This window comes from Toxoplasma gondii, chromosome IX, assembly GCF_000006565.2.
Source record: "Toxoplasma gondii ME49 chromosome IX, whole genome shotgun sequence".
NCBI classification, from domain to species: domain Eukaryota; phylum Apicomplexa; class Conoidasida; order Eucoccidiorida; family Sarcocystidae; genus Toxoplasma; species Toxoplasma gondii.
The window spans coordinates 345,646-372,962 of record NC_031477.1 but is presented as its reverse complement, the minus strand read 5'-3'; the positions used below and the strand labels follow the sequence as shown (position 1 = coordinate 372,962).

The 27,317-nt window shown below is 49.7% G+C and overlaps 3 protein-coding genes across 3 annotated transcripts; 1 reads left to right on the top strand and 2 right to left on the bottom strand.

Annotated features, from left to right (window-relative positions):
- Window positions 1–1,408: 1,408 nt before the first annotated feature.
- On the bottom strand, window positions 1,409–9,493 carry TGME49_267775 (hypothetical protein). Its single transcript, XM_018781486.1, has 9 exons — window positions 7,851–9,493; window positions 7,152–7,320; window positions 6,594–6,883; window positions 6,082–6,150; window positions 4,864–5,452; window positions 4,237–4,300; window positions 3,547–3,822; window positions 2,739–2,780; window positions 1,409–2,402 (listed from the first exon to the last, which is right to left on the bottom strand). Exons 1-9 carry the CDS (start codon window positions 8,796–8,798, stop codon window positions 2,309–2,311), a joined length of 2,541 nt encoding a protein of 846 aa, XP_018636214.1. The 5' UTR covers window positions 8,799–9,493; the 3' UTR covers window positions 1,409–2,308.
- On the top strand, window positions 9,378–14,193 carry TGME49_267790 (hypothetical protein). Its single transcript, XM_018781487.1, has 3 exons — window positions 9,378–12,277; window positions 12,968–13,366; window positions 13,905–14,193. The coding sequence occupies exons 1-3, from the start codon at window positions 10,076–10,078 to the stop codon at window positions 13,929–13,931; spliced, it is 2,628 nt and encodes an 875-aa protein (XP_018636215.1). The 5' UTR covers window positions 9,378–10,075; the 3' UTR covers window positions 13,932–14,193.
- Window positions 14,194–14,386: 193 nt separating this feature from the next.
- DRPA (dynamin-related protein DRPA) lies at window positions 14,387–27,242 on the bottom strand. Its single transcript, XM_018781488.1, has 18 exons — window positions 26,188–27,242; window positions 25,558–25,806; window positions 25,084–25,181; window positions 24,548–24,679; window positions 23,942–24,098; window positions 23,026–23,199; window positions 22,416–22,507; window positions 21,903–21,968; window positions 21,124–21,235; window positions 20,603–20,755; window positions 20,174–20,408; window positions 19,711–19,793; window positions 19,312–19,504; window positions 18,441–18,502; window positions 17,856–17,980; window positions 17,136–17,239; window positions 16,764–16,836; window positions 14,387–16,281 (listed from the first exon to the last, which is right to left on the bottom strand). The coding sequence occupies exons 1-18, from the start codon at window positions 26,395–26,397 to the stop codon at window positions 16,194–16,196; spliced, it is 2,406 nt and encodes an 801-aa protein (XP_018636213.1). The 5' UTR covers window positions 26,398–27,242; the 3' UTR covers window positions 14,387–16,193.
- Between the last annotated feature and the right edge of the window lie 75 nt (window positions 27,243–27,317).

The window sequence follows — 27,317 nt, the reverse complement described above, 5'->3', positions numbered from 1 at the left end:
TTTTTTCTCCAGACGTGACGGCGGCCTCTGTGTCTGGAAATTCACAGAAGTAAAACTCTCAATTCGAGCTGCGCTTCCCAGTGCATCTGTGCATCTTTCCTCAAGAGAAAAATAGCGAGAAATGCTGCTGAAACCCCCGTTCCAGGGAGGTCGAACGGAGCAGCCGTACAGCTGGCTGGTTTGCCTCTGTGCAGACGAGACAGAACCTTCGTGTAGCCTCCTTTCTGTGAAAGTTTGAAGAAGTGAATCTCCCCCGTCGACGCTGCTGTTCCGAGTGCATACGGTGGTGGAAAAGACGGTAAGATTCGCGCGACACTTGAATAACCTTTCAATGTGACTTGAGCAACAAGCATTCCTACACCACCTGGACACACATCTTCCACAATAAAGCACTATTGTCACATTGATAGCTTTCTTTCTCCACTAGCTTGTCTCCGCAGACAATGTCAGCTCTGTCGCGCAGTCCAGGAGAATAAGGGTGGTACAGAAGAGAAGTCAAACCTTCGGAAGCCTCATGCGAATTAGGTGGACACTGATGCGCATCTCGTACATGGGCCGAGCTCGAGCAATGGCGGCTGTCACAGAAACACAGAGCCTCTGTGTTCATGCAGCAGACGAGCACATATTTGTGCGTATCAGATGCCGCAGCGCATGCAAATTGCCGACAAACGACCCTTTTGCTTGAGAGCGGTGATGTGCAGAGTTCCGCAGCAAGGCCTTACGGAGAAAAGAACAACGTGAGAAAGAGCAAAGAGAGATACCTCTGTGTGAGAAGGGGTCGTGAGGAAAGAACGAAACAGAGAGACATCTGTTGTTGAGTGTTCAACTTTGATTTGCGTGCACTGCAGGCGAGCGGTGTCACCCCGGTGTAACGTAGAAGTTATCAATCTGAAGGTCGAGCTTTTGATAGCCGATTGTTGTTTCAGCATTACACATGTCGGTAGTGGGGGCGAGGGGATGATACTTGACGCTTGTGGTGAGATTTCGATGAAAACTTGCAGTGCGCTCTCTGCCCTTTGGTGGCTGTTGGAACGGATGTTTCACTGTCTTTCCACTTCTCGCTCGGGGCACTTGCTCCGCTTTGTTTGCACTCTTCTTCCCAGTGTGAAACTACCACTGAACTCTTTGGGGTGCCATCTTTTCCACCCGCGCTTACTTCCTCTGAGCGAGCGGGTCAACTCGCACAAGAAAAGTTCTGTTCGACTTGTCAGTAAACGCGGTGTACAGCCGAGCGACCAAATCTGTGCGGGAGAGCGTTTCTCCTCCTGCGCAAGCCGCCGTAAAGACACGCGCCCCAAGGAACTCCCCAGACCTCGGACGCCCCCCCCCCGCTGGATCTCTTTGCGAAGAAGAAGATGCCCATTTTGAATGCATTCGTACCTTTTTAGAAAACTTTCGGAACAAGTGCATGCACGTATGAGTTAGAAGAACCGATGTAGGCTGCCGGAACACAAAAAGCTTGTTCTGAACGAGGGAGCTCCGCTGCTTACGAACTTTCGACCGCAAAGACACACAAGTCCGCGAGTGTTGACGCTCGTTTTGGCCGTTGCGCCGCAAATGCGAATTCCTTCTTCTTCAGTGTTAATGTTGCACAGAAAAACCAACAAGCCTTCTGTGGAAAGGGTCATTTTTACCGGCGCATGCGCTAGGAACTACCAGTTATATTGTATATATATATATATATATATATGTTATATATATAGATATATTTGCGGGATAGCTGTGGCGTTGAAACGCATGGGAAGTGTCACGAAGCGACAACATTGAAGAGTGGCGAAGAAAAAGGAGAGCATTTCGGAGGAGAGGGAGGAAAAGAGAGAGCTGAAACGTGCAGCGTAGGAAACGCTCCACAGCTTCCTCGGCGAAAAACGGCTATGAGCGATATACCGGAGAGTCGGGCGTGCATTCAAGTTCCTTTTTCTGTTTGAATGTGGAGATGGAATTCTAACGAATTTCTTCTCAGAATGCTCCTCGTGCTCCACCAACACACAAAAGATCGCGCCTCGACCAGCCTTGCGTCTTTCGTTTTCCCCCAGAAAGCGCTTTCAACGCGAACAACCCACAGAAAAAAGTATCTGGGGGACGTACAGCGTGCGCCTTCGCTGCGGTGTCTGTACACCCGGCGGTTTTACCGTGCACACCACGCTCGACACCCCGGCGGCCCAACACAGCGGTGCATGCCTCTCTTAGGCTGAGGCAATCCTTTCACTGAGGCAAGGTTGCCTCCAAGTCCGTGAGCGTCTTGTTCGCTCTTCAGGAGGTGGACGGATTCGTTTCTCTCGAAAAAAGAGTCTCGACGCGGCCGCGGTCATCTCGAGGCGCCTGTGCCACTGGGCGCGAGGTCGATAAGTCCGTGTCTCTGCAGCAGACTGCGGACGAATTTCGCCTTCGAAAGCGGGGAACTGCATGCACAAAAACGCAGTGTCAGCGTCAGCGTGTCTTGCACCCGGTGAATGCTTTGCAGACAGAACGTAACGTTGAACCCTGCCCACAGCGTTCGGCAGAAAACGGGAGAAGACTTCCGGCTCTCAAGAGCGTTGAGGCAGACCGGCCGAGAGAGGCGTGGACTTCGGGACACTACGAAACCTTTTAAACTCTTTTTCCTGTCCAAGAAGGTAAAATTCTCTGTGAACGAAAGATGGCGAGAAAGTGCAGGAAAAACGCAGAAGCACCTGAGACTCGACGTTAGCGACTCTCAGAGCGAATTCCTCTTCTTGAGAAAACTGCAGAAGCCTTACTTGATGGCAGTCCAGTCGCGGTAGTGCACAACCAAGACTCTCCTGAAGACACAAAGACCAGACGAACAGTGTTCACTCAAAAACATGCAAGGCACTGCCTCTGGACGACCTCAAGCGTCGACAGCATTGCGCGTTCTCTCTCGCGCGATACCCCTGGAGTGCGAGGCGCCTCTCGGTCACAGGGGGTACCGCTCTTCTCTTTCGTTTCTGTGACGAGTCTCTCTTTCGCGGACTCTACAATGAAGCCTGCTCAATTCTGCGAAACTCCAGAGTGACTGTCTCCCCCTAGTGTGTGCCTCTGTCGCAAAAGTTCGTCTCTCTGTTACATGTGCTCAACTTTTGCTCACGAACTCCCGCCCAGCTCCACTTCTGCCTCGCGACGTCCACGTAGAGCCGCTGCAGAACTGAACTCAGACACGGCGACAGGCCGCTCGCTGAGCCTCGCAGCCCCGCAAGGCATGCACCCAAGCACGAGAGACGAGCTGCTTTCAAGGTGTTGCTCCGCGGGAGAGGAGGTCCACTTTGACTCGGAGACTTCTTCTAATTTGCAAGAGCCATCCGCGCGGATCAGCGGAGTGCACCTAACGAGGAGGACGCCTTCGGCATTCCCTCGAAGCCGCCCAGGGGGCACTGCGTTCCACCGCCGCCCTCGGCGATACCCTTCGTTCGCTGTCTCTTCCCAGTGCACGTCGCCTTCGACCGCGCGGCTGCTGGTCTGGGGCGCGCGCGTCCTCGAGACGCCGAACAGAAAAAAGAGCGTTTCCAAGTCGCGAAATGGTTCTACGGCTGCTGACGGGAAGCGACGTACCAGCCCAGCTCTTTGAGATGCGTGAGTCGCGCTTTTGTCTCCGGGCGCAGAGCATCGAGGAGATTTTTCGTGGCTTCTTCTCGAGCGATTCGCTGCTCGCCCTGGAGGCCGTCGTCACCCGCTCCTTCGCCAGACCTGTCCAGCGCAGACGCCGCGTGTCTGCACATGCGCGAGGGATCTTCGTCTGTCGCGTCCACGGGCAAAACGACGAGGCGGCGCTCGATGTCCGCGAGTCGCAGCGCATACGGACCCTCCATGCTCCTCTCGCAAGGAAAGCTGAAAAGAAACGCACACGACACCTTCCACTCTGAAGACACAAACATACCTGTGAACGCTCGCGCCGACCTACAAACCCTTCGTAACCACTCATGCACAGATACACCCAAAAACTATACATATACATATATATATATATGCCTGTGTGACGGTATATATATATATATATGTATATATATGTATATATATATACATATATGTATTTATGGATATAGATAATGTGAATACACACTGGCCTGTACATACATCACAACTGTGAACAATCACAGACCTTTGCATACGCGTGATGGCTGGCGGTCCATTCACTCGTGAGTAGCTGCAAGGGTGTCCGTCCACGAGGTCAGGCGTGGAGATCGTTTTCGAGAGAAACTGTTTTCCTTGATCCGCCACGAGCAGCTGCAGCTCTCTACCTACCGGTGTTTTCTGAGGAAATGCGCCAGCTGGTAGGACAGAACGTTGTCCGTCATCAGCTTGGGGTCTGTCGGAGAAAACAAGGAAAAACGCTTCGGCTCGTTTCTCTCCACTCCCGCTTCAGACGGAAAACACACAGAAGCTGCTCCTCTTCAGCTGCATATATACGCATGCCTCTCGAAACGCGCCGACGCATTCGTCTTTGCATTTTTCGCGTCACGTCTAAGTCACTCATCAAGTCACCTGCCACAACGTTGACAGGTGCAACCACCCTTGGATTTATGGTTCTGAAAAGCCGCAGTGCAACTGCATTTCCTCATTCCTAGATGTACATCGGAATACGACGTACATAGAGCTATGTGTACATGCACATCTCTCAAACCATAGTAAACACAGGTACATCTGTATCTTTCGCTGCCTGTCTATATTTATGTACACTTGGGTGTCTGTGGCTTTGAACATCGATTTTTGTTTATTTCATTTTCGCAGACGTCTCCTATGCATCACGCCTCCCGCCTTCTCCCTCATCTCGCTTTTTCTCTTTTTCTCCCCTCCCAGCAGACGCGCCCTCTTTTCAGGACTGTGAGACTCTGAAGTTCTTCGACTTCGATGCCGTTCTGCGTTCCTCACCGACGAACGGGGTGTCACGGATGACGCCGAGAACACGGAGAGCAGGAGGACTCAACTGACTGCAGGTGTGGGGAAGGTCGAGACGCAGCGTGAGTTCGACGATCTTGAGCAGGCGCAGCAACTCGCTCCGCGTGCCGAGTGTACGTACACCCCATCCCTTCTTCCCGGCTTCGCCTTTCGCCACAAACGCGTTGAGAATTGTCTCCACAACAGGCGAGGCTCCGCCGTTGAGAGGCGCCCCGTCGATGGGGAGGAGTGACAACGGCGACGGCGCTGCGTCCGCGGATGTCAGTGCATCTGGCGCCGACTCGTCGACGTCAAAGCGGGAGAGAAGCGCGTCGATCGCTTCTGGGGAGTAGAGCCTCGCCGTCGTCATGATGTGGAGCAAGTGAACTGCCTGCGGAGGCGTCACTTTTTGCGTGACTGTGTTTTGGGTCTTCTCCTTCTGACTTCGTCTCTGCCGGGGCGCAGGAAGTCTGTTGCCTTGTCTAGACGCCTGAGGAGAAAGCGAGGAAGCTTCGCCTTCAGGAGCAGCCGCCGCGCAGATGCATGCAAACACGCGCCGCAGCACGTCCGCATGCGTCCCGGCCTAAAGCGAGAGACAAGGAGGAGGAGGAGACAGCGAAGGGGTCGGGGATGAAAGCACTGGAGTTCGAGGTCCCCAGACGGGGAGGTGACTCACAGGAAATGAAGAGATACGAGAAACTTGAAACAGTCGATTTGCACCACAGCGGCCGACGGGGACGCGGGCCAAAGAAAACAACTGACGAGCAGCACAGAAACCGAAAACAAGAAGGAAGAAATCAACCACGCGCAGATCGCGTGATGCGTACACAGACTTGAATCGACGCGAAGGTTCACACCAGTGTACACAGCGATGCGAACAAGGTGACTTCTGGAAACAGAGATGCAGACAGAGGTAGATACACTCGGCTGTAAAGAGAAACGGAACCGCAGAAAGAAGAGGTAGTCGAAAATAAGAAAGGGCACACACAGAGACAAACGAACAGTCTAGATTGATTCGTTTGGAGGGGATCGCGCTCGAACGCTCCCGTTCGGCGAAGATCAGGTCACACAGTTCCCTAGTTCTGTCAGCCTTTTTCCAGCTTTTTTGTTCTTGCTCGAGGTGGAACAAGGACTTCTTTGCTTCTCCGCTGTTTCGCCTGTCTACTACGAAGACGAGAGAGAAAAAGGTTCCTCAGAAACAACACAACTCACTAAAGCAGCAGCGCGCAAGAGACTCGCTACGTCGTCGAGCGTCGGCGGTGACCCAGACGCCCCCTCAAGCTGAAGAAAAGAAGAAACGACAGAAAAGAAAATGCATCAAAAGACATTTGCTCAAACACGCGCGCGAGTGCCAGTGGTGATCTCTCACAGCCTCCCATGCGCATGTATTTTCTATGTATCTCCTTCGTAAACGTTCATCGATCTGTTTGTGTCTCGACATTCCTCTGTATGTACAGCCACACGTACCTATCTACGTCTCTGTCTACGTAGCAACAAATGCAGATTTCTATTGTCCCTAGACCTCTCTGTATATAGGTCGATCCATATGTACATCTCTCGCTACGTCTGCCTATGTCTGTCGCTGTTTAGCCCTGTCAACGACTCTGTCTATATCTAAGTATATATATATATATATATTTTCAGTTATATAAATATCGATCCAGTCTATCTTGATCTGCATCTGGAGCCCGGAGGTCGTTTCCCCTCGCCGTCTCGTCGCGTACGCGATCTGAGAACACGTTGAGCGCCATGACGATCAACTGTCTCCGCAAGCCCTCTGCATCTTCTGCCTCTTTGTCTTCTTCTTCTGCGTCCTCTCGCGCTCTGCTCGCTGCACCTCCGCCGCTTCTCTCTTCGTCGGTGAACGAAGCGTTCGCGAACTGGAAAGGGTGTGCCAACAGCGAAAGCAATTTCGTCAAATCCGAAGACGAAAGCGAGGCCAGACGGCCCTCTCTCAACAAGCGACAGCAACGCAGGTAGCTGCGGTCCGCAGGGGACGCGAAGGGCGGGAGATCTGAGTGTGCATACACCCGAGCAAGACACAGAGCGCCGTCGCGTGGAGAGACTGAATCCAGGTCTCCACTGAGTAGTAAAACCTTCGTGTCACTGCGCGCGTTTCGAACGCCGCGGCGTCTGGACAGAACTGTTTTCTTTAAAGGCCGAATTCGCTTTTTAAAGTGCAGAAGTGTGTTGACAAACGCATTTCTGTGGCGACCTCCCCCGCTCTTCCTCCGCCTCGTTATCTCGGCAACCGCGCTCGTTTCCGAAAACTGCTTCCTCACTCATCAGTCGGCGAACGCAGCCCAGAACGACGAGGACCTCCTTAGCCGTCACGTCAGCCTCCGCCCAACTTTCTTCCTGCGTCTCTCCACTGCCTCCCAGGAGATCGCAAACAAGAGAACGCAGAAGAGCCGCTGAGGCAGGCGCCTCCGCAAGCACTTGAGGCCGAACCTGGAAAAACATTCATCTCCGAAAAAAGAGCGAAAACTCGCGAAGACGTCTCTCGTTGCACACAGAAAGCCTTCCAGTTCCGCGAGCTCGCCCCCGAGTCCCACTACAGTGCCTGAAAACGCCCTACGCCTCTCTCTTTCTACCTCTCCACATATGCATCAGCTCCTCTCTTTCTACCTCTCCACATATACATCATCTCCTCTCTTTCTACCTCTCCACATATACATCAGCTCCTCTCTTTCTCCCTCTCCACATATACATCAGCTCCTCTCTTTCTCCCTCTCCACATATACATCAGCTCTTCTCTATCGACCCCTCGATACACACGTACACCGTTATACAAATACACCCGCTTATACACATAAATACATATATATATATATATATATATATGTACACACGCACATATATATATATATATATATCTGCATATAGATTTGAAGAGTCAGAGTTTGATGGCATTCGCAGGTCCACAGGCGAGAGAAGAGTGCGTTGTTTTGAGTGTTCCAGACGGTCTGTGTGCCGCGTACCCTTGCAAGGGCGACGAGGAGTCTGAGCTTCTCCTCGCGCGACTTGAGTTTCTGTTCTTCGCCGAGCGCCGCGAGGAAGGCCGCAAGTCGCGCACCGGCGCTCTCGCTGTCTGCGAGACTGCTGTCTGGGGAAGCGAATGCGTCCACGGAGAAGGGCAATGCAGACGAAGAAGACTTTCTTCTTCCTCGCTGTGCACCTCGCGCGAACTCCACCACCGCCTTCCCTCTCCGGACGCCTTCCTCGGCCTCCGCGAGCCGCCGGAGCGCCAGCAGTCTCCCCTCCCAACTCTCTTCAGAAAGAGCGTCTGAAAAGGAGGAGGCGGAAGGAGAAGAGACAGAAGAAGAGAGAGAAGAGAGAGAAGAAGAGAGAGAAGAAGAGAGAGAAGCGAAGCGCCGAGCGTTGAGAGGCGAGAGCAAGGCGAATGGAGCCTGCATGCAAGTGTTTCTTCTGACAGCGGAGTCTAGCTGAGGAGAAGTTGCTCCACTCAGAGATCCCTTCACGAAACGTGTATCGAGAGTCGAGGCAGAGAGGGAGCGGCGACGGAGCCGACGGCAGACGCTTCCCTTCTCGCCTTCAACTTCGCCTCCTTGCGAGGGACGCTGCGGCCGACGAAGAGCACGAAAAAGGAGAGAGGCGTCTCCTCGACGGATCCACTTTTCTGTGGAGGAGGGCCGCCCAGAGAGAAAAGAGAGAGAACAGAAAGACGACGAGAGAGGAGGCGAAGAAGAAGAGAGGGAGGGAGAAGAGGACTGCAGCGAAGAGGTTTTCTGGCCTCGAGGTTGAGAGCGAAGACGAGAAGCGAGAACGGGAGAGGGGGAAGGAAACAGGTTCCACTCCCTCTCTGTGGTTCTTCGAACAGACGCAGAGAAAGAAGAGACCGAGCAGGCAGAAGGCAACGCCTTCGTGGCTGCCTGGCGCGCGGGTGCACGGTGAGATGCGAGCGCCATTGCTGGAAGAAGAAAGAAAAGAATCAACAGGGAAAAGAGGGAGAGAGAACAAAGAGGGAGAGGCAAGAGAGAGAATAGAAAGAGAGAGACAACTCTGAGTGGCGTAGAACCGAGCAAAGAGACACACAGGAAAAGCGCCGGGCTGTGGAGGCACTTTGTGACGCACTAGTTCAGGTGTACATACACCTCAACTCAGCCGCTCTCTGCTCTCCAGACGTTTCACTTTCGCGCCTCAGCTTCCTCCTGGCCAGGACGTTCTTGTTGAGTTTCTGCCCGACGCAGTCCACTCGCGAGAGAGAACTCCGACAGAGAGGACGCCCAGAGGCATGTTCCTCGATTTGAAAGCCGCGCGTTATCCTGGATTTCTTTCTGACGAGTTTTTCTCCCCCTCGGACATGCCTCTAGGACCAACAGCAGCTCCTTCCCCGCGTTGCAGGAGAAGAAGAGACCTCGCGGCCGTCCCTGCCGCCCGTAAATTCGCACTGAGGAAACGAACTTCCTTTCGAGCGAATATGCGGGGGGCAGGAGAAGAGACAGGGAAAAGAAGAAAAAGGGAGAAGAAGAAATGAGGAAGGACGCGAGAAGATGGACGGCCGACGGACGGAAGCGAGGAACAGGGAAACCATGTGTAGGGCGTATGGTAGCAGCACAAGGGGACCGTTTTTTGAAGAGAGAGCGAGAAAAGCGAAAAACGGAGATTTTGCGACAGATGATTTTCTAACAAAGTCAGGAAGGCGAGCCGAAGGCAACTGTTGCTCTCTTCGCGCATGCACTTTTTTCACATCGGCGCGCGATGCTCAGCGCGTCTGCAAGACATCGTGTGTAGGAGAGAAAAGAATCTCTGAAGAGCTCGTCTCAGTCGCTTGCAGAAGAAGGAGAACAAGGAACTTCAAACCACGAAGCAATGACGAAGAAGAACACTGCAAAGGCGTTGACGCGTAACAGTGCACACAAAGGGAAGTGGGGTGCATGCGATACGACGTGGAAACAGGCTGAACCAACGAGTTGTTTCCGACGCTTTCTCGCCACAGGTCTTTTCTTAACGTTCGAGTTTTCCGAGTTTGTCGTCTGCGCCTTCTCCTAGACTTCAGAGAGAGACCCGTCTTCCTCTTCCTCTCTCCTCTCTTCCCTTCTGTCTCCTCGCGGGCACCCACCTTCCACGTTTTATTCGAGACTTTCTGCCTCTCTGCTTTAAACAAGTTTTCCTGTTGCACACACACACAGTTCTTTGCCTCGTCTTTCTCGGCGTCTGCCAGCTTCCGGCGTCTCGACGCGCGATGCAGAGAGCGACGGGGAGGCCCTGCTCCCTCTTCCTGTTGTGGCTCTCTCTCTTTATCGCTCTCCTCTCTTTTTCTGAGCCAGCTGCCAGCCTCCACTTCTCGACTTCGCCTTCTCTTCGATCCCCCTTCTCTCCTCGACGTTCCTCTGCTTCTTTCTCTCTTCCCTGCCGCTCCTGGACAGACGCTGTTGTGCACCATTCCTCTTCGCCTTCTCCTCCCTTCGACTTCGGCCATTCTTCTTCTTTCGCGGCCTCTCCCCGCGGCTGCAACGGACTCTCCGGTACTTTTCCGTCCAGCATCTCTTGTTCTCCACTCCCTTCTCTTTCTGCTCCCTCTTGTGCTCCTCTTTCTTTCCTCAGAAGCCCCGCGGGCAATCTCCTTCACCGCTCGCGTTTTTCCGTCCAGGCGACTCCAAGAGCTGCGTCGCCCGTTGCCCCTCACCGTCTCTTCCTTCTTTCTCCCGCCGCCTTTTCTTCGTCTCTTTCCCCTCAGTTTCCTCTCTCTGCTGGAGACGGATTGTCGAGCACAGCTCGCGGCGCCGCGCGGCGCACCGGCGTCGCTGTGCCGCCTCCGGTGGCGGCCTTCGGTCGCACTTTGGTCTACGCGTTTCTCAAGCCTCTGAGGAAGCCGCCGCAGTCTCCAGGCTCCCCGGCGAGTGCAGAGAGAGCTGAAGAGACTCCCGAGCAGGCGGCAGAAGGGACAGTCGACGAGACAAGTCCCCGCGGAGGGAAGCGAGAGAAAGAGAGCTACTTCCGAGATTTCGACGTCGCGTACGACGCGAACGAGGAGCTGCGCCGCCTCAATGACCTCCACAAATTCTACGCGGTGTACACCTATCCAGGGACTTTCTCCTTCGAGGAGAGCGAGGAAGACTGTCCAGAAGCACACGGGCAGAAGGCCGAGGCGACCTCGAGCCGCCTAGATCCTCCCCCGCCTTCGCTGCCGACTGCGAAACGTCTAACTCTTCCCCCGACGCGCTATCCGAACAAAGCTCTCTCTCTCTTCCCCTCTCCGCGACCTCGGCCCGCGACCTCTTCCTCGTCTTCTCCCTCGTCTTCTCCCTCGTCTTCTTCTTCAGCTTCTTCTGCAGCGTCTTCTGCATCGACTGGGTCGTCTCCGCCAGTGCCGTTCGTACCGTCGCTGTCGGCGGTGTCTCAGACAGCCGAGGAGGACGCGCCCTTGCCTGCGCCTGCGTTTCCGTCGCACGCGTTGCCTCCCAATCTGTCTGCCTGGGGTGGCTTCCCCCTCCCGGCGACGATTGCGAAGCAGCCTGCGGCCCAGCGACGGGAGTGTTTCCTCGCACCTTCGCTTCTGGGGAACTGGATCGTCACGCAGAGCCTCGCGCGGCAGAAGGCGCAGATGCTGAGCATCTTTGCCTTCGACTCGGAGGCCAGCGCCGCGAAACCCAGCGAAGGCGTTGGCGTACGTACAGAGGACATGCGCGGGATCTCGCTTGCCGGGACGCTGGCGGCGGCGGCGGAACGCACCCCCACAAAGGAAGGTTTGAGGAACGCAGACGCCGAAGCGCAAGCTGTGGCGGCCCACAACGAAAAAGTCGAGGAAAATCTACGACTCGGAATTGAAGGCGACACTCTCCGACGCGAGCGAGAAGGAAACACACGAACACTGCGCTTCGAGCCTTCTTCTTCTTCTTCTTCTTCTTCTTCTTCTTCTTCTTCTTCTTCTTCTTCTTCTTCTTCTTCTTCTTCTTCTTCTTCTTCTTCTTCTTCTTCTTCTTCTTCTTCTTCTTCTTCTTCTTCTTCTTCTTCTTCTTCTTCTTCTTCTTCTTCTTCTTCTTCTTCTTCTTCTTCTTCTTCTTCTTCTTCTTCTTCTTCTTCTCTCTCCTCGTCGTCCTCTCGTCCGGGAGAAGGGTACGAGCCTTACGTATCGATGCTGGACGAGTCGGCGCGGGGTGGAGGCGTCGCGATGGAGGTATGGCTGCCGGGCGTACGCGCGAAAGACATTGCCGTGGAGCTGCGGCTCGTAGGTCGCGAGGAGACGGGAGAGGCGCAGGGCGGGGAGCGCGCGGACGCGGCGTGGAGTCTCGATGAAGAATTCGTTTTCAAGGAGAACGTCGAACACATCGAGGAGCGCATGTTCACGAAGGAAAGGAAACGGTGGCCGCCAACGCTCCTCCCCATGCTGATCGTCAATGCACCCAAAAGTCGACGCGTTCTCAGATGGGAGCTCGAAACCTTTGTGAGGACGCCCTGAAGAAAGACGAAAAAAAGATCAGAGGGAGCGGGAGGGGGTGGGGGGGATGGAGAGAAAACAGGAAGGAGAAGGACAAGAAGAAATAGGAAAGAAGCGAGAGAAAGGAGAACCGGGAGTGAGAAACGAAGAGAAAGGGAGAAGTGGAGACGGAGAGAATGCTGCCTGCGTCGTCCAGACTTGGGTTCCGTAGAGGAGATCTTCCCTTGCAAACGCACACGAGAAACGTCCTTCTCCTTGCTGTCTACAGATACATGGAGACTTGAACGTTCTCCTATACTTATATGTTCTTCTATAGATATGCATATATATATATATACATATATATATATATATGTATATAGGTAGATATTGGTGTACAACTGAGTATAAATAGGGCGGCGGATACTGTTGTTTGTATGCGAACATGTCCTGTCATCTCTATGACGTCTTCTTCGGAGACAGTACGTAGATGTGTCTCCGTGGGGAGAGCCGAGGAGAGAGAGTGAAAGAGACGAGAAAGGTGGAAAAAGAGAGAAAAAGAACGAGAAAGAAAGAGAGCGGGCGAGAGAGAGACGAACACCGCGTCTGGTCGGGGATCGTTCGGAGGAAGTCTCTTTGTGTTCCCCGGTGTTTTCCTTTTCGTATCGCTGTTTACAAGTACAAGTTGGTGCGCTGTGTCTTCGTTTCTCTGTGCAGCGAACAAGACAGAAGCAGGGACGCACTTCCGACTACGAGAGAATTCAGCGCGCGTATCGCCTCAAATGGTTGGTGCCCTCTCAAATGGGGTTCCTGTTTCTTCCCGCTCTCCGTTTCGTCTTCGTCTCCCTCTGTTCCCCCCCCTCTGGTTTTCTGCGCTTTCCACGTTTGCTTGCGCCGGATTCTTGTTCCCTTTCCTTTCCTCCGGTTTCAATCCAGCTTCTTGTTGCCTTCTGCTGTCCTGTTCTCTCCTCCTGTGTAGGCCTGCGGACGTGCGACGCGCAGAGGCCCGTCTCGACAGCGGCCGGCTCGTGGTGGTCGTGCCTCCGTTGGAGGACCTCTCCGAATATAAGCCGAGCGAAGATGCAGAGCTGTTTCCGCTGCGAATTCCAGTTGATGGTATGAGAAGGCGCCGGCTTTCCCCACAGCTGACGCTTGGTCTTCGCTGCGGTCGAAAAGTTCGATTTTCTCGTTTCTTTGAAAATTGAAAATACACCGATCTCAGTGTTCGACAGCTCTTAGGCATCCTCCACGAACTGCGTCAAGAGATTCTTCAAATCTTCGTAGTCTCTCGTGCTCAGAACATTTTCTCTCTACATAGATGTACAAATACACACATATAAATATACCTGTAAAAATATATATAAAACATGCGTACCAATATATATATATATATATATATATATATCCAAATAAAAACATATGCATGTGAGTATGTGTATGTATTAACTGTACAGCTCCTCACCAAGTTACATAATCGCATCTCACCGCGAAGATGTACATCAAAATATGTAGCTATCATCTTTAGATTCACTCACAAATATATGTGCAGTACTGTTTGTCGACGCATATATATATATATATATATATATATATATATATTTAAATGTTTATGCGAAAGTTCAATTTTTGCGAATACGGGTGCGGATTTTTTCAGAGAAGCCACTGCCCTGGACGGGGTTGAAAGGCTTTCGGATTTACCATTCGCGACGGGACTGGATTTTCAACTACCACAAATTTTCGCAGTATCCGCGAGACGTTGATCTCTTTTCTCTCGACGTCAGAAACGCACAGATTCGCCCACCCGACAAACAGGAAGAACAGGAAGTCAAACGCATGGCCGAGACCATCTCGAAGAAAAACTGGAGATTGTGGAGAGGCAAAAAACTCTGAAAACACACATAGACGAGTGCATATTCCTCAATATACATACATATATATATATATATATATATATACATACACATATATAATATTCGTTATGGTACATGCCTGTGCATAGCCACCAGGCATGTGAGGGTTCATGTATATGTGTTGTATCCAAAATTGCATCCAAGAATAAGGACTTTCATTTAAAGATACATACACATATATATCATATATAAATACATATTTATAAATACATATACATATATATACATGTGCGTGCATGTCTGCATGCTGCATGTCCCGGCTTGCGTTGCTCGGAGGCGAATTTGAAGGAGGTTGAAGCTGGAACGGTTTGACGGAGTAGAAAGTACTACAGGGAAGAAAGTGGAGAAAAAAGAGCAAAACGAGCGAGGAGAGAAGAACGAGAAGAGGTGTGCTCCACGGGGAAGAGACGAAAAGATTCAGGAGTCGTTTCCTCATACGGAAAAAAACTTGTGACTGTTTTTTTTGATAACGATCTCGGCTTTTTCCAGCGTCTCCTGTGTTCCAACTCTGCATGCAGAGAAAGAGAGACTTTGCTGAAACCGTTTTTCCTGTCCGTCAACTCAGGACGCCCAGTGGTACTCCAAAAAGGAACAAAATGTCTTGTTCTCTGTCTCTAGTGTCCCTGTTCTTATCTGTTTTTCCTCTTCACCATATCTTTGTTATCTCTCTGCCTGTGTCAGCGTTACGCTCTCCCGCTCTTCGTAGTGGCTCTTCTCTCACAGCAGGCACTCTTCCCTCTCTGAGAGCAGAGCTTTCTTTTCTCAAAGAAACAGTAGTGGGTTCAATCGTTCTTCGTTCTGTCCTCTTCGTGTCTCTCGAGGTCGCTGCGTCTCCTCCACTCCCAGCGTCTCTTTCCCTTCTTCTGTTCGAGAGAGAACCTTCCTTCGTTTTCTCCACTTGCAGGCGCTCTTCTTCCAGTGAAGCACACAAGACACTCCACACTTCAGGAACTGGGTCGTGGACCCATGCACCGAAATAAAAAGAAATTAGGAGATTTCAAAACCTATTCTCTGACTCTACATACACAAACGCATACATATATGTAAAAATGCATATATTTTCACAACTGCGTGCATGTACGCATACTCTCAAAAACATTTTCATATATATATATATATATGTATATATATATGTATATATATGTATATATATGTATATATATATATATGTATATATATAAATAGCAGCTATGCGCACGCACATAGGCAGATAACTATTAGTACGTCTCCGAATTTATCCTCTGACTTTATTGCGAGTATATTCACACAGATGTAAAGTAGATTTGTGGCGGTACACGCTTGTTGTCCAAGTGCCTGCGGGTTCTGAGACATCGGTCGACCTGTCTCTGCATCTTTTTTAAAATTGCGATTTGAATGCCGAGACTGTCTCCTTGAACGAAGAGGGGACGGCCACAAGAAGTCCTGGAACAACTCCAGCTTTGTTCTCCTTTTCCCCTGTCACTTTGGAAACGGCAAAGGCGAGAGAAGAAAAGGAAACTCGGAAGCAACACACACACAGATCACTCACTCAAGGAAACTGTGCTCTCCAGAGAAACATACCAGTTGCAACGCAGAAGAAATAGACGCACTTGAAAACTCCAGCGCCTCTCATGCGAACTCATACGCAGAACGCCTAACATATAAATGTACACGTAAAAAAAACATATATGCCTACGTATATATATATATATATACATAAATATAGATATATATATTTATATAGGTAGATACACAGATCTCTCTCTGTATCTATATGCATGTATACACAAATCCGTCTCTCTCTGCATGTAGCTACGAGGCCAGATAAGGAGAGAGTCGCACAGTTGAATATACGAAAAGAGAAATGTGAGCGACTTGGGCGAGGTATGCATGCGGGCGTATGAGAGACATACAGACACGCCAGCGGAGAACAGTAGTAGCTGGAGACACAGGAAGACGCGAGAAAGGATAAAGGCGGCCAGCGCATGCACCTCGCACGCGATGTCAGTCCTGTTTTCTCTTCTTCCTGAGTAAAGAGTCGTTGAGAAAAAAATTCATCGACAAGCGGAGGCGAAAGAGGTGCCGTCAGAGAGGGAGAAATCTCGGATGTGAGAAAGAACATCTCCAGCCGCCCGCAGAGATCTGCACGACGAAAGCATTTCACAATTTCAATGAAGGAATTTTCCACTTTTGCCCCCGTCTCTCTCCTTCCACCTTGCGATACTTTACTCTCCCCACAACTGCCTCTTTGCTCATTGCGTCCGATGCTCTCCTATCTCTTCACTTTTATCCTCACTTCCTTTCCACCTCTCTCTTCTCTTCACCTTGTTTTTCTCTTCTTTTCTGCTCTCTTTTCGCTTCTTCTCCGTCTCTCCTCTTCCCTGTTCTTCTGCTCTCTTCTTCCTCTTCTCTCTTCTCTTTCTCTCCGCGCCTTTGCTTCTCTCTCTTTCTTCTCGCTTCACATTTCCCTTACCAGTTTTCTTTTTCCTTCCTCTTATCTTCTTCTCCATTCCTTTCCATCACACTATCTTCCACGCTTTCTCCCGTGTTCTGTTTTCGACCCTGCGTTTTCTCCCTCCTTCCGTTCGTCTTTGCTTCGTTTTCCTTCGTTTCTTCTCTTCTACCTGAGAAGCTGCTTGCACTGCATGCGTCGTTCTGCGACGTCGTCCGCCTCCTTCATCAACTCGCCGAACAACTCTGGAAGACAGAAAGAGACAGAAACGCCCTCAGTCTAAGGAGGTCCAGCGAAACGCGTTCTCTGTCGTTCTAGAGACACCCACACGCACAGAAAAACGCGACAGAAAGAGCTCGAGAAGAAACGCAGAGACGTCACCGAAAACGACAGGCGTTTCTTCTCGGCGTGATGAAGAGAATCCTTTATCGACGAAAAAGTAACTCTCTTGCTCCGTACAAGCACTCTCCGCCGAGTCCGCTTCAGCCGGAGTTCAAAACGAAGACGGACGAACCTGAAAATCGCGATTTACGAAACGTTTTACCTTCTCGATACAGCTGAGCAACGAGCTCGCGCTGTAGAACATCTTTCGCCGTGTTGACCATGAAGTACATGATCGACTTCGGAACAGCGTCCGATACGTTTTTCCTGAACACCAAGAACAACTGTCACTTCCCGCCTTTCCGCAACACCCACACAGATTTTCTGACAAACATGTCTGTACAAAAGGATAAACAGATGGACATAAAGACTCACATGACCAACTGTATATGCACGTGCGCATTTGTGAGCATATACATATATATATATATATACATATAAGTATATATATATGTGTGTATATATATATATACTTACGAACATCTGCATCCCTTCGTACAGAAAGCACATTTGGCTCTCTAGATACACATGCAGACAAAGGGACGAGCATCTGAAGACATAGACATACGTACAAGAATTTATGCACCGCTAGCAACATATATGCGTCTCCATTCGTATATACATATATACACCCATACATATATATATATATATATGCATATATGTATGGATATATACAGAATATATAAATATATAAACATATATAGATATATTTAAATATATGCAAACAATGTATAAATATATGTAAATATGTAAACACATGAACATATATAAGTATGTAAATCTCTCTAGATAAATATATGTAAATAAATGTAAATATATAAGGCGGAGAAGAGTCGCTTTGTGTGGAAATGAGAAGCATTTCGAGCGTCTGTGGGGTTACCTGACGATTTGGAAGTACGACCAGATGAGACTCTTGATGAGATCTGTTTCGATCTGCTCGCGTTCAGACGGGACCTCCGAGGGCGCTACGATTGAGGGAACTTGCGGGAGAGAAATTCTACATGCCTGGAGAGATCCGTTTCCAGAGAGAGAGGAGAAACAAGAAGACGAATGTGGGGGCGTGCAGCGAATACGACGGAAACTGGAAACGCGTCGAAATCGAAGAACGGAAAACGGAGAGGCGAGACACAGGGGATGTGTAGAGAGAGAGGGAAACCGGCCACAATGCCTGTAGAGAGGAAAAACGAGACACAGAGAGATGTCTACAACCGTGGAAATCCCTTCACGGAGATGTGAGTCCGCGTTACGTAAATCCGCAAACCCATACAAACACCAAACAGAGAAAGCGCGCCGCAATCACACATTGACCGGGATATCCGCATCCAGTGAATGGACCGGAACGCCGGAAGCTCAGAGGAACACGGTCAAAAGATTAAAATTGAACAAGTTCGAGGCAAAACGAGGAAAGGTGAGAAAAATAAACTGGAGTCGCAACAAATCGAAGAGGTCGTTGGTTCAGACGTACTCGAACGCGGTCGAGAGCAGAGCCGGCAAAAGAGCCTCCAAAGAAAGCACGGTTCGTTTCGCCTGAGTTGCGGAAACAAATCAAATAAGAACTCCAATGAACCTTTAAAAATGGTCATCAAACGTTCAGCGACTCCTTAGAAACGCCTTTCGCTTCGGAAAAAAACCGAGAGAGGCGTTGATTGAAATTCAACCTGAAAGGACTTTAGAAAACAACAAAGTATGAAAGGCGAGATCCACGCTCCCGTTTTTAGATCCCGAAAAATCTAAGCGGTCCTTGAACTTCGTCACATGAGCATGTTTTACCATTTTCAGGCTCCAAAGACATGTTGAATCTTCTGTGAAGAACGACTTGAATCGATTCACCATATTAAACTACCGAGGTAACTTTCGATTGCGAGTACACGCGTTCTTCCGCCGCGAACTGGCAGGCCGAGTTTCGTTTGCCTGAATATGTTTTCTTTGTCATTCCCTTCTACGAGTTTATACAAGAGATTGCAATTGAACTTCGTCAGGCGTCTCGGCCATGCTGGATCTGGAGAGAACGGGCAAGAGACGAAGAACTCGAGAAAACAAGAGACAAGAGAACACTTCGCTTGTAGAGAGCAGAGAAACCTTGAGATCCGTCAGCTCGCGAGAAGCGAACGGAGAGAGAAGACGGAGGAGAAGAGCTGCTGCAGAAGCGAAGGAGAAAATAGCGAGCGCGAACAAGGAGGCGCCGCTACGTCAGAGAAAAAAGAATGTGAAGGAAGCAAAAGCCGAAGGAAGGCGGAGTCCGCCGTCGAAGAAAGGTCAGGGACGAGAGCGACAAGGCAGTAACGAATAAACGCGAGAGACGAAAAAGACGGTGGAACTCGAAAAGCGAAGCATACCGTCGGCAGAGCTGTGTCCTGGCCTCTGAGAGGAGAGCGCAGATGCGGCTGCGTCGACAGAAGCCGGCAAACTCTGCTCAGAGAACTCCTTGGAACTGGTTGGACTGGCAGAGGGGAAAAACGAAGAGGCAGAAGGTCGGGCACCCTTCAGAAAGGCGAAGAAGCCACCCTGATTCAGCATCCCCGCGCTGGTCTGAAAACAGAAAGAAATCTCGAGACAAACATCGAGACGCTGGGACAGACGAGACGCAGGCGAGGTGGAGAGCCAGAGAGAAGGACTTTGATAAGAAAAAAAGGAGAAACTGAACCTGGACAAATCGGCGCGAGACTCTGTGCATGAACGCGGGGATGTGGACGAAAGTGGACGAACGCATTTGAAAAGCTTCGAAAAATACTCACGATTTGTTCACTTGGAGACTCGCCTGCTGCTGCCGCGGCAGCCGCTGCTACTTGGTTCGCCTGGGAGAGGAGGGGTGGCGGAGCTAGACAGACAGAGAAAAGCATAAAAAAAGACAAGAAATGAAGAAGGCAGAACGAAAAGACACGAAAAAAAGAAAATAAAAGTAAGATAAACAAAACGTGAAAAAGAAACGAGGTCTTTCCTCTGGATTTCGTCGAAACCTCCACAAGACGTACTGCCATACATACAGACACCAATACACGGGATATCCCTATACACCAAAAAACATGTATTTATATATATATATATATGTATATGTATATACCTTTACCAGACTTAAATACATGCACAATATATACATATATGTATATATATATATATTAGAATGGCTGTACCTGCAACGTTGCATTGAGGTTTTTGTGAGGAGGACAGACTGTTGAGGAGAGGTATCTGTTTTCTTACTCAAGAGAGGACTGGGAGGAGGGCCTGAGCCGGAACTGGTTGTGCTCCCATCGGAAGCAAACAGCGAAGATCCGACGCCTGAAGACCCTCGAGAATGGGAGCCAGATGGGGGTCCGTTTTTCTCTGCAGAAGATCTGCGCGGATGAGCCGTCAGTGCAGCGGACTCGCGCGAAGAAGGTCCGAAGCGATTGTTCATGAAGTCCGGGTGGTTCGTATTGATGTACGCAAGTTCGATCTGAAGAAGAACACCACCGCATGCAGGGGAAGCCAGCCGTCACCGGACGCAAATGAGGAGGCGGAGGCGACGACGGTGAACGGAAGGAGAACGCAGAGAAAACGCGACGTCAACACAGAGCGACAGAAACGGCGAGTCGCCACTGAGGAGATGGACGAAGGCAGAAAGTCGAAACAAAAGAGAAAAGAACGCACTTGAATGATGTTGTGAATCATCTGATTGGTCGGAGCGAGGCAGCGACGCAAGACGCCGCGAACTACATCCATCACGCGTTCTCGAAGGTTGCTGAATCTGGCCATCTCAGGCAATTCGCATTTCGCAACAATTTTCTGGAGTTCTTCGTAGACCTGAAAGCAAGCAAACGAGAGAGAAACAGATTTCCGACGCCTCCAAGATGGACACAGCAGGTCCTCGTATTGCCGTCAACGTTTTGTAAACGGCTGCTACCAGTTGCAACGCGAGCGGAGCGAGCCTCCTCTCTCTCGCCTTCCAACAGCGCCTTTCTCTGCTAAAACTAAACAGGGCCGTTCTGCCTCCACAAATATTCAGAGACACACATGCACATCCCTATAAGTATCTGGAATTATATGTATGCATTTAATGGTACAGTACTCCATATGGACATATATATATATATATATATACATATATATATATGTATGTGTAGATGCATATACGTATATACATATGTGTATCTTTGAGTGCAGGTTCTCACTTGTTCCACACACTGGAGAGAAGGAGTCTCGAGCTGTTGAATTTGCCGCCTCACAAGGATCTCGAAGGCCCCCTCAGGGACGAAGAGAGCTGCCTTCGGTCCTGTCGCATTGCTGCACGCAAAAAGAACCGAATGCATGCAGAGCATGTCAAAATATATAGACATACATATATATATATATATATACATATATATATATATATAGAGAGAGAGAGACACCTATATATATATATATATATGCACGCAAAAAAGGGAAAACGATTTACGTAAATCTGTGTGTTTACATTATCTGTATGGATATACACAGGTGGAGAAAAGTTCGGCCGTTCACTCGCGTCTCGGTTCGGTTTGTGGGGTCTGCAGACTACGCATTTCACCTGAGACCAATGCAGGTCAAAGCGTAGAGCGGGCCATAACGCATGCAGGTGGGCGTGGAGCGGCTAAAATTAGAAGTCGACGAAAAAGACTCAGGCGCATGAGTCTAGGTACGCCGTGTTCTCTCCTTCGTCGTCTCTTCTGTCTTTGTCTTTCCGTCATCGAATGCTCAACTCGACTCTCTGTTTCTCCATCATTTCTGCTTTTCCGTCCTACCTCTCCTCCAGCTTCGTCTGTGCTTCTCACGTCTTTCTTCTCTCTTCTTCTGATCATCACAGTTCAGTCCTTTCTGCCCGGTTCTCCCTCCTCTCTTGCTATCCTGTTCTCACCGACATCTCCGCCTTTCTCCCTTTTCTTCTTTCTGCTTCGCCTGATTTGTTTCTCTCCGTCCTTTGTTTCCTCACCGAATCGCCGTCCGGATTTCATGGTCCGAGAGGCCTTCCAGGGGGTCGAACTCGGCGAGTGCTCGGCTGCAGAGACGCGGAAGTTGACAAGGAAAATTCCCAGAAACGCGGCTTTCCGGCGTTTTAAATCCCCGCAGATCCTCCCCCTCTCACTGATGGCCCCCCGACACTCTCCACGCGCTTCGACGAGTGCGTCGTCCTTCGGTGTAGACCACCCTGCTGTGCATGCAAACCTCTATTCGTATACATAATACAGACATTTACGCAGATCCAGACATCTTCAGAGACTCGCTTGAACACTAGACTATGCGGATGTGAGTGCACATACTATCAAGAAATATCTCCCAGGGAAAAGGTCAGAAGGACGCGTCACAGATGCAGATCCCCTGATAGCTATATCAACGTCAACGCATAAACAAATACATATTAATATACATGAACATATATATACAAATATATATATATATAAATATATATATATATATATATATAAATCGGGCAGTTCTGACGAACCTGTACCAATCGTGGAAGATGAAGTTGATCCTCGCCCCTCCCATGAGTTGCTCAGACGAATGGTGCGCCTGCAGTTTTCCTTCGATCGCGTCCTGGAGAAACGGAAAAAAAGGAAGGAAATTCGGAGATACAAACGCAATAGCAACACACGCAACTCGCCGTGGCGGGGGAGCCCTCGAAAAAACAGGAAAAGGAGAAAGTCGCGGAATGCCCGTGTGACAGAACTCGAAAACCTAAACATCACATTGCAGTTTTGCATCTACAGACCCATGCACGCATGTTGCTCCGACCATACACATCCACAGACATCCTTAAAAAGGCACTGTGGACATCTATCCAAAGATGCTTACATCGACACACGCGCATTTACATATATATATATATATATATATGTATATATATATATATATATATATATATATATATATATATATATATGTATATATGTATATATATATATATATATGTATATATATGTATATGTATATATATATATATATACATTTAGGTGGACACCCGTGTGGACCTGTAGAGGGCTGCGACGACGCGCATGGGCGGAAATGCGGAGTGGCGGAGTAGAAAAAGGTGAAGAGACCCCGAAAATCGGTACCTGGAAGTTCCGTGCAAAGCGCGAAAAGAAATGTAGAAGAAGCGCGCCGGGATTCGCCTTCGCTTCGAGCAGCGGATCCCCGTAGGTCGCGAGTTCAGCCTCTGTTTTCTGCAGAAGCCGAGAAATCCGACTTCTCAACTCGGGCAGCGCCTCGCGGATATGTTTCATCAAAATCTGAAAAAATGACACGCACCCTGCGTTTCCAGCGTTTCAGACCCACTGTACATACACACGCTCGCTCGTCGCCACACCTGGAGCGAAAACAAAAAGCGAAAATCAGTGGGGAAGAGAAGAAGCACAGCTGCGGATCGATCCATACCTGAATAGACATTTACATACACATGCATATATATATATATATATACATGTATGTAAAATTGGTGGATTTGTATTTACGCAAGATTGAAGAAGAGAACCTATCTATGCATGTACGTCTACCTGTCTATCTGTATCCTTTTACCTAAGAGAGCGATGTTCTTATATATATGTATATGTATATATATATATATATGTATATAAATTTGTTAAACTAAAATAAATAAAAAGTGCATGTTTGTGCATGCATACGGAACAGCACAGATAGCGTGTTCCGACACCGGGGTGTGTGAGCTGTATATCAGCGGAGTCTCGCCCAAGTCGTTCTTTGTGCAGAACAACTTTCGATTTTTCGCGAGACTTTGGTGGACAGTTGAACGAAGGAAAGAGGGAAACTCAGGAAGAAAACGACAAGCTTTGCACCTCAAGCCGAGACCTGTCGATCCAGTGCACGCGAGACACGCAAGTTCGCGCGACTCCGCATGCGACAAGACTCGCTTGTTTTCTTCTTGGCGCGGCGCCAGGCGCAGCGACACAGAAAGCGAGTACGGAGGAGTTCGACGCGTCTGCTGGGCTGCAGCGGCTCTGACTGCTGCCTTACTTGATTCAGCATTTTCGCGAGAAACGGAATTCCTTGTTTGCTGGCGATCGCCCTATATGCGGGGTGAGAGCGAAAGAAAGACTCCTCCTCCTTCAAGCCGTCGCGGATCGACATCTCCGCTGCTTGGCGCTGGCCGCGACACACGACGCCTACGTATCTGCATGGGCGAAGGAAAAAAGCAAAGCATGCGCATTACAGCCAAAAGGCATGCAAAAAAGGGAGACAAAGTCGGCGAAGGAGACGGGGAATATAGACGTCCGGGACTCTCAGTTGTCTCGCGCAGTCCAGTGACATGGTGGTGACCAGCACCCACAAAAAGAGCTTGGTTGTCGAAAAGAGAACAACTCGTACGAGACCCAGGCGGAGAGCACGAGAGCGAACAAGAGGGGGAGACCCAGAAAGAAAAGCAGAACGGGGAGATTCGCCGGAATGAAGAGGAAGAATTTAGAGGAAGACTGGAGAGAGAAAACTCATGAGAGACACAGAAAGAGGCGCGACGCTCTCAAAACAGATACGAAGATAACTTCATTCCTGCCTGAATCTGAGCTCTCCGGTCCTGCCTCGCCGTTCGCTATCGATCGCTTTCGCCAGGTTTTTTCTCCTTACCCCCTTTTGAGAGGAATGACTCTGTTCCGGAGCACCTCGCTGCAGTCGGCACCTTCTTCCAACGTGTCGACCTTCGTCACCACACCGACTGTCCGAAGGCCTTCCGGATCAACTTCTCTCGCAATCTTCAAACTGAAAAACAAACGCTCACCGTTCTCTCTAAACATCCCAAATGCCTCTCCAAAAGTACTCGAAAGACATATAAACATTCAAACATGCATACAAATACATACACATACATACAAATACATACACATATATACATATACATGCATACACATAGGCGTCCATATATATATATATATATATATGGACTGATTTGCTGATTTATTCACCACATGCATGCCCGTCATACAGGCGGATGTGCATGCAAGAAAACCCGCGCCGAGGCGGTCACAAATGACCTATTGAGGCTCGAAAATCCTCTCCTGTGGAACGAAGAATTCCTGAGAAAAGCTGCAGAACATCTGTATGAGGAAGTCGAGGCATACGTCGGAGAAAGCGAGTCGCCCTCTCTCTTCGCTGACGTTCCCCACCTGTCGGAGTTTGCGATGTCTGTGTTGGCGGCAGTGACGGCGAGGATGATCGTCGACGGTTCAGAAATAAACTGAAACACGATTCGCCGAATCTGTGCCTGGAAGAAGAGAACGACGAGGCACGGAAAAAAAGACTGGAGAAATACACTCGTTACACACAGCCAAAGCACCTACACACTTCTACAGATACTCGTACAAATACTCATATACATACTTATATATATATATATATATATATATATATATATATACCTCTGTACGCGTGCACATACTTCCACATGCAGACCTGTAGGCATACATATATATATATATATCTGCATGCAGATGTGTGAAGTCCATATATATAAATATATATATATAAGTATATATAAATATATATATGAAAAATGTGAAAGTACATACAGGTATCTGCCCATGTGTCGAAAGACCGCTCGAGGGGCGAGAGTGTGTCTCGAGTGTGACCGGTTTTCTCACTTCGATGTCTGACGGTTGATCCCCGACAGGCACCTTCGTGATGCCGGGGAGGTCGACGAGAGTGAGGTCAATGACATGCGGAGAAGAGACCTTGAGAACGATCGGCGACGGGGAAATGTTCTTCTGTCCTCCGACGCGTTCTGTTTCTCTCTCGATTTCTCTCCGGATTTCTTCAAAGTCGGTAAACTTGCGCGACGGGCAGTGCAGGAACTCCCCGAACTCTTCCTGCAAGTCACTCGCGTTGCGCAGCTGCAAACGGGCAACAAAAAGCGCGACACGGGGCGCGTCCAGACGCATGCAGCCCGGCGACTGCAGGTGATGGACAGCTCTGCGAGACGAAAGGAAAGAGACGAAGAGCTCCCTCTCGACAGACATCCCAGTCGCTACATCTGTCTGAACACCTATGCCTGGAAGTATACAAACAAAGAGCAAGCATCCATTTAGACACATAAACAAACAAATACACAAATATATATATATATATACATATATATGTATTATATATATATATATATATGTATATGTATGCATCTCTATGTAGGTGTACATGGGAGAGAGCGGCAGTGATGGCGAGGAGAGACTCGGAGGCTTTTGTGGAGGTAATGGTGGAGGAGAGAAGAGGCTGCTTGCCTGAAGAATGAGAGGCCTTCTAGTGACGATGCCTGTGCCTCTGGGGAGGAAGCTCCTGCCGACGAGAGCCTCGAGCACAGAAGACTTCCCCACACTCTGTGCGCCGACAACGGCGATTTGCGGGAGATCCAGTACCGGTCCCGACGCAGAAGCCCCCAGAGACGCTAGAACGTCCTGCAGGCGATTGACCACAGGAATCAACTCCTCCATCTTGAGAGAGAGGAGAGAAAGAGGAGGAAGCCAGGGCAACAGAGGCCGAGAGAAGGAGCAAACCAGAGCAGCAGATGCAGAGAGAGACAGAAGACAGAGGGAGAGACGAGAACTGTAACTCTGAGATGCTTCCCTTCTCGTCCTTTCTACGAAAACTTAGAGTCGCCGCGAGACGAACTGTGGGTCCTCATTCGCAGCTTGGAAGCAGAAAAAAAGCTGCAGCTCAAAGCATGCCATCACCTCCATGCGCGAGAAAGAAATCACAGACAACGAGGCCGAGGAAAACAATATATATATATATATACACGTATATATATACACTTATATACATACACTTATATATATACACTTATATATATATATATATATATATATATGCATGTGGGCGGGTGTTTGAACCGCTCTGTGTATCGGTGCTTTTTTTGTATTTTTTTCGTTTCTCGGTTGCTCGTTTTTAGAGACTGGAGACGTTCGTTTGCTCTCGATGCCTAGAGAGAGTGTCGTCACGTCAATTGTCTTTGCGAGAAATTTTTACATCAGGTCAACGGAGAAAGACAGCGCTGTGCGCCGGCGAGGCGGTCGAAGAACCGCGGTTTGCTCAGAGCCTTCGGCAAGCAGGAAGCGACCGGCCGAGGATTCACAGACCGTATTTGTCTTGCGAGAAGAAAGCGAAAGCAGCGTCGAGAGAGCGCGCAAAAAGCTGCATTTATGCCTCGGACAGCAGCTCCCTGCAGCGGGGGCTTCTCGCTGTTGCAGGAGAGACACACGAGAGGAGGGCGGTCAGACGGCAGCGAGGAAGGCCTGCTCTTGACCAAGAAGAGAGATGCAGAGTCGACGCGGACAAGAAAACAGCCTCTGGGGAAAGAGCTGGAAGCTACAAGACCTGCCGGCCTGCGATGATGCAGAGTTTCTCTCTCCCG